The following is a 7,121-nucleotide window of genomic DNA, read 5'->3' on the forward strand; positions in this document are numbered from 1 at the left end:
TTGTAGCTTTCTATGCTCCCTTTAACGTGATCAACGGTTTGAAACTTGATTTTAGGACGAAAAATAGATGGAGATTGATTGGGTTTTGGAGAGGGTTTGGGGAAGTTTTGGAGAAAAATGATGAAATAGTGAAGGAGGGAAATTTGTATATGCAACAATATTTTCGGAAATGAACTTCCGAAAATATTCACGGTTTTTGAATTTTTTTGACTTCGGAATGTATCTCCGAAAACACCACTTTTTTGGTGTTTTCGGAGATGCATTTCCGAAGTAAAAAAAAATTCAAAAAAAAAAAAACTTCGGAGATGCATCTCCGAAGCAAGGGCAGTTTTGAGTTTTCGCTGGGGTGACCCCATAGGGAGGTGGGTAAAGAAAAATTCATTTTTTAAATCAAAATACAACAATAATATTTCTTTCCATAACATTATTGAGAGAAGGATTGAAATAAATAAATCCATGATATATTAAATAACATAAACATGGAAGACAAACATGAAGGTGAAAGGTAAAAACATGAAGATGAAAGGTAAAACCAATCTAACCAGTAAAAACTTTTTGGTATAAAAAGGAAGAATGAGGCGGGAAATGGAAGGGTTTCGTTTCTCAGCCTCCGAAAATGGTACTCACCGGCAGAGAAAGTTTGATTCGATTAATCGGAAAACGACGCCGTTTTCTTCCCAATCGTCTTTCCATTCTCTCCGATCCCATTCCAAACCCTAACCACCAACCGGAACAACAACAACCTTCCACACCCGGTGACAACCTCCAAAACGACGCCGTACAGTGTCCCATCTGTTCCCTCACACTTCCCTCCGATAACCACCGCATCAACACTCATCTCGGTATGCATCTATCATCACCATCACCGTTTTATTTCATTTCAAATTTCATTTCAATTTCAATTTATGTTTCCAGATTCGTGTCTCTCTCAACCTAAACTAAGCGGAACAAACCGAAAACGAAAACTCACACAGCAAACTCTACTTCAGTTAAACTTCACTCGCCCTGATCCACACGTGCCGGATCACACGCTCCAAAAATGTCTACAGTTCACTGAAAGTCCCATTGCTGATAAGGATTCAGTAATTATTACAACAGAATCTTCGCCTTTGTCATCCGAATTCACCCCTATTGATACTAACCATCATGATATTGTTGATAATGTTGATGATAAATGTGATGTTTTTGAAGTAAAGCTTGAGACTATGATTGTTGGTAGGAGATATGCTGATCAAGAGGAAATATGTGCTGGTGATAAGGTCTCTCTTTTGAGAGATTCGCAAAATGTTAAGGATCCAAATGCCATCAAGGTTATTGTTTTTCTAGCTTCACTCATCTGTATATGTTGAATGTTGGTGCCGGCCACTAAACACAACTTCAATGTGAAGTGTCTATGTCGTATGTTGGTGTCTGACACTAGACACAACTTCAATTTGAAGTGTCTGTGCTACATAGGTTATTTTTCTTGATAATTGAGTACATTTATTTTTCTTTCAAGTATATTCTTTCTCACATTTATGAAATTAATTTAATACACTTTCACTGATTAACCAATCACAAATTACACTTTGTATGATTTTTAAGATAGCTATGGTTGGACTCAAATAATTTTAGTGATTCAACTATTGTTAACTAAAGAGTTAATCTAGGAACATACACGGATAGATTGATGCATCTAATACACTGCCATTTTTATTTTTTATTTTTCATGATAAATGGCCTTGTAACTAATAAGTTACGAGAGACAGATTTTGAATGTGAAACTTTAAGGAACTAGTTGCCTCTCTTGATTGTTTCAGGTTGTTTCTGTAGATTCCGGGTGTTCTAAATTTCTAGGTTATCTCCCTCGCGAGTTGGCACAGTATCTATCTCCTCTAATTGACAACTATGACATTGTATTTCAGGTACGATGTTTGGCTTGAGAATGAGTTGCTCTCTGCATTTGTGTACCCTTTTGTTTCGCGATTCTCCTTTGCTCTGTCACTTTTTACTTTTATAGAATGAATTATTATTATCTATATAGAAAGCACATGATAGTTGAGTTGCTAAATTGAGCAGTGAAAATTGTTGACTAAAGTTTCATTGGGTTCATGAGAGTAAAAGGAATTTGCGGGCAATAGGAAAAGGTTTTAACTTTTAGCCTTTTAGGGTTAATTTTTTATGGGTACATTAAGGGCAGTATTTTTTATTTGACGGGTTTTGAAGAAACTTGAAGATTCACCTATTAGGTTTAAACAGTGAGGTCAAGAGACTATCAGGTTTCAATATTTAAAGATTCCGCTAGTGATTTATTCCGAATAAATTACTTGATTCCTGCAATTACTCCAGAAAATATGGATTAAGCTACTTGATTCAAGTCCTCATTATTTTTTTTCTTTGGAGTTTATTCCAGGGACATGTCACTTCTGATCCTAAACATTCTCGTGACGCAGTTCCAATTCAGATTATGTGCCACAGAACACCAGATGGTGAAAGCAAGTCCAAAGACGAGACTTTTAAATGTTTATGGAAAAATGCTCAGCACGCTGTTGAATCTGCTATCAAGAATCCTTCATCTGTAAAGTACCAGCTGAATTTTTGTCTTATTATACAAGAGGCCTTAAAAAATAATATTCACCTTTTAACAGAAGATGAAAAAACCTATATTGGTATTAGTTTTAACATAAAACTTGTGAATTTTATTTCTTTGAACTTTCTTTTATCAGATAATTTAAATAATGTTTCATCCATTGACAGAGTCGTTCACTTCACTCTCAAATGACAGTCAGAGGCTTTTTATTCGGATATACACTAGAAAAGGTTATTGCAATATTTGAAACTTATCATTTTTTATATCAAGTGTTTGCAATATTTATAAAGGGGTTTGTTTTGGAGTTGACATATTTTTTGTATTGTGCTCTTATGTAGGACCGTGGTTTCGCATGTCTAGTATATCGTATCCTGAAATATTGGATATTCAAAAGGCAGTCAAGGAACTTGCGGGTAATTTAATAAAATAGTAAGGTTTATTTTTATCTTTCCTTGCAAATATAATTGGTTTTCTCCTACTGGTAAATCTTCTTATTGCCTCCTCAATGATCTGTGTCTTTGGGATGATCCTATTGCAGAGAAAGAATACATTTGCACTGTTGAAGATGGAAACCAACTATGTGAAAGTGACATGAATGATATATTAGATGTGCTCACTGTCTCTGAGCTGCGTGAAATTTTGTGTTTCTTGCTTAAAAAGGTTGGAATCAATCACTAGTTTTTGAGCTAGAATATATTCTCATGTCATACCTGTTCTGAAAAGATTTCAGCGATTCTGTGAATAATTACATGATTACGCAAATGATAAAATTCTTCTGTAGTATAGCAGTTGGTCTTACTCTTTATTAATTGCATGCTTTCTGAGTTCATAATCTCAGTATTTCTATCCCTAATTTTGATATACATTGACTGAGAAAAGTGAAAATTTGCCAGCTATAACATTATTTATGATAGAGAAAGATTGAAAGACTTTTCCCATTTGATTCCCTAAAATAAAACCCAGATCCTTCAGAGAGGCAAGACACTGATGGGATCCTGAAATTTTGAAAACAGAAAATAAAGAATCAAAGGAGTAAAACCCATTGTGTTATTACTTTTTTTCTTATCAAATAAAAGAAAAAACATTAGGTTCTTTTCAGTAACTTATCAAGCTAGTTATTCTCTTTTCTTCCCCCCACCCCTGGCCATTTTAGTTTGTACTGTCCTTAAGCTTATACCCTGTCTTCTGAATTGGTTTTCAAAAAAACAGTGAAAGGAGAAGAAACTTTCATATAGGTCTATCCAAATCTCAAATTGATCAGTGCTGTTTCATGTTTCTTTAATTCTTTTTTGTTCTTGCTCCACGATTGCGAACCGTGTCAATATTTCGGATGTTTCATGTCAAATGCATTTTACCATCTTTTTATTCATATTACTTTTATTATCATTACATTAGAGTGCAGTCTGAGCATGTTTCTTTGTCCTATTATAAGTGAATGGAGCATTTTGGATGGATCCTTCTAAATTTGATTGTATCCATAGTTCGTGCTCCTACATTGAGAGTGGCTTCTGATGACTACATAGTGAGAGACATACTATGTGGACAGATACGGGTCAAACAATTGAATCTATATAATAAATGTTAATAAAATAGTCATAAGCTGGAGGTTATGCATTTCATACATGTTATTTCCTTTCTTTTACCGTCCTTTCTCTAATTTATAAGCTAGCTATTAAGTTTTTTATATTTTATTTTGATGTTCTAGAGTTGCGGTCACGGAATGAAGAAGCAAGATCTCATTTCATCTATTCTTTCTACATGTGCAGGATTATGGTATCAAAATCTTAGTAGTGTTTTTACATTTATGAAGGAAATAGGGTCAATTAATGTTTTATTTAATGCTTAGTTTCTCCTGCTGTTGCTGTATGCAGGCCACACCTATCAAAAATGATTTTAGATAGAACTGGTTTCTGCATCAAGATATCTTCAAAAGCTGAGTCTCTTATTTGGCGTATCGAGGTGACAGATTTATGTTGCTTTTATTAATTTCAGAATTAAGCTATGTAGCACTGACACCTCTGAAATAGGCGTGTCCGTGTCAGGGTTGGACACTTGCACCGACACTTGTGATTACATTTAGTTTATTCATTTTTTCAAATTTTTATCGGTGTCGTCGTGTCAGTCTCGGGGTCGTGTTTGGAGTATTTGTGCGTCATAGGAATTAAGTTAGAGCAGCGTAATAGCGTAATAGTAGTTCTGATGTATATGATTTTTCTTTTGTAGAGACTTTTCTTCTTAAATGGAGAACAGGATCTCTCGTCCTTTCTACTAGTTGATATAGGAAAAATCAAATATCCAACTTATACCTGCACAATATTGGAACCAATATTCTCGAATCGCATGGATCTTCTTGCATTCGAAGAGGTAGATGTCTAACTTCCAAGATACTTGCGACGATCTGTTCCTGCTGCCATGTATAACTTTAGTTTTCAGGCCATTGAAGTGGCACAAGTTATGGATGAAGCCCTTGATGCAAACAAAACTGATATGGTATTGAGGTGCATAAAGATTGCTGAATCCCGTGTATCCGCTGTGTTGCCCATCCAGTACTCGACTTCTAAAACAGTATCTACATTCCATCACTTATTTACAGCATCATGGGTATATTCCAAAGTGGTTACGTTAGGGATCTCCTTTCTTGAGCAGGAGCGCAGGTATCCATTTGTGGTTTGATATACAAACTCTTACGCATTTTTACGCATAAAGCCTTTAAAAATTATAGTAGAAACATCTGAAGATCACTAGAGACGGTGTTATCATTGCAATTTTTTTTATCGTGTTGTGTACTATAGATGATGAAGAAAATCAACTTCTGTTACTGAGTTACTCAGGTACAGTGATGCAATCGACTTGCTTAAGTTGCTTCAAAATGTTTTCACTTGTGATGTAAAAAGAGGATATTGGGCACTGAGATTATCTGTTGACCTGGAGCATCTGGGTTACATAGACGAGAGCCTTCAAGTGGCTGAAAACGCGTTGCTGGATCAATGGGTACGAGCTGGTTCAAGAATGGCATTGCAAAGACGTGTTCTTCGCTTAGGAAAACCACCAAGACGGTGGAAAGTTCCTAGTTTTTCTAAATCTGTACTGCGAAAGATCCCTGAGGTAACTGCTTTATCATTTTATGATTCTCATTTCCGATCTGCTTCCTTACGCTTCTAAAGAAATTGACATTATAAATTTACTGTAACATTACGACTTTCTCACAGGGACTCATGTGATATGATTATTCAGGTTTATGTTCAAGGGAGACCTTTGAATTCTGAATTGGGCGCAAAAAACAGGTTTTACAATGAAGAAGGAAATCAATGCGGAGTCGAAGAGCTTGCTTTGGATTATTATGCAGCAGAGGGTTGGCAAGGTGTTCATACAGAGAGTGGCATATGGTTAACTATTTTCGGGCTTCTTATGTGGGATGTAATATACGCAGATGTGCCTAATGTCTTCCATACTAGATTTCAGGTTCATTTGATTCAATGAGTAATTATTCCGACATGCAGCTTTATTTGATTATGAACACTTATTAGCCTTTGAATTTACAGAATGCTCCTTTGGATTTGGGTACCGATAGTTTTTATACGGCAAGAGCGAGTATCATAGAATCCCATTTGCAGCAAATTCACGAAGGCATGGCTGAGGAGTTTCTTATCATGTCATGGGAAACACATTATGGGACATCTTGTAGAGGAGTTAACTGGGACCGCCATTCATTAGACGAGCTTCGTGCTGCTGTTACTTGTGTTAGGGGCTCTTGTTTGGCATCTTTCTGCAAGCTTCTTTGTGAAGACTATCGAAGCTGGTCTAGCGGAATGCCTGATTTGTTGTTATGGCGTTTCTGCGGAGAATACAGTGGTGAAGCGAAGCTTGTTGAAGTGAAAGGCCCCAAGGATCGACTCTCGGAACAGCAGCGAGCATGGCTATTGATGCTTATGGATTGTGGATTCACGATCGAGGTTTGTAAAGTGAAACCTTTGTAGATCAACATAAGATCATTACAGTCTCTGCTTAAAGTTTTACAGTAGAAGCACATAGAAGATTACAGCAACCAGAAATATTGTAAATTGAATTATTGATTCATAAATGAAGTGTAAAATAATGATGTCTTATTCAAAATTTAAAAATGGAAGTAGGTTAGATTCAAAGTTTTTGGATTTCACGTTTGATGCTAACAGGATTGGAAGGTTTTAAGTTTTAACTGTTGAATGTGACGTGTATTTCAGTAACCATTTGTTACTATGACAAAAAGATGTATATATTTTACTACAAAAAGTTCTAGGCGGTGTAGTTGGTCTTGTAGCTATATCATTTATCTTGGCGTCTAATACCTTTTGATAACAATTAGAAAAAATTGATGTAATAAATTATTAACTGATCTAAAGTTAGTAGCATTAACTATAGTATACACCCTCTTTTCTCTTTTATAAATAAATTTAACTTTTTGCATTCATTCTATAAATAATCTATTTAGACTATATATGCTAGATACATCATATTTATTCAATAAATTTAAAAAATTAAATTTTGTTTATAATAAAAAATAGAGGGAGTATAT

General features: G+C 35.2%; 1 protein-coding gene across 2 annotated transcripts; it reads left to right on the plus strand.

Annotated features, from left to right (window-relative positions):
- Nucleotides 1–478: 478 nt before the first annotated feature.
- Nucleotides 479–6,881, plus strand: LOC131608997 (fanconi-associated nuclease 1 homolog). Of its 2 annotated transcripts, XM_058880611.1 has the most exons (14): nt 482–842; nt 916–1,310; nt 1,800–1,904; nt 2,393–2,648; nt 2,737–2,799; nt 2,908–2,982; nt 3,108–3,229; nt 4,275–4,342; nt 4,441–4,528; nt 4,793–4,933; nt 5,003–5,223; nt 5,401–5,674; nt 5,804–6,031; nt 6,112–6,881. In XM_058880611.1, exons 1-14 carry the CDS (start codon nt 617–619, stop codon nt 6,544–6,546), a joined length of 2,697 nt encoding a protein of 898 aa, XP_058736594.1. In that variant the 5' UTR covers nt 482–616; the 3' UTR covers nt 6,547–6,881. The 2 variants fall into 2 exon arrangements, with proteins under 2 accessions (XP_058736595.1, XP_058736594.1); XM_058880612.1 differs by lacking the exon at nt 6,112–6,881 and having other exon boundaries at nt 479–842; nt 5,779–5,912.
- The last annotated feature ends 240 nt before the right edge of the window (nt 6,882–7,121 follow it).

Source organism: Vicia villosa, linkage group LG6 (assembly GCF_029867415.1).
Source record: "Vicia villosa cultivar HV-30 ecotype Madison, WI linkage group LG6, Vvil1.0, whole genome shotgun sequence".
NCBI lineage: Eukaryota > Viridiplantae > Streptophyta > Magnoliopsida > Fabales > Fabaceae > Vicia > Vicia villosa.

Coding starts and splice junctions, on each gene's coding strand:
- LOC131608997 (XM_058880611.1), top strand. CDS start 617: ATGGTACTCACCGGCAGAGAAAGTTTGATTCGATTAATCGGAAAACGA. Junction 4,529..4,792: donor CTCTTATTTGGCGTATCGAG/GTGACAGATTTA, acceptor TTTCTTTTGTAG/AGACTTTTCTTCTTAAATGG. Junction 5,675..5,803: donor TACTGCGAAAGATCCCTGAG/GTAACTGCTTTA, acceptor ATGATTATTCAG/GTTTATGTTCAAGGGAGACC.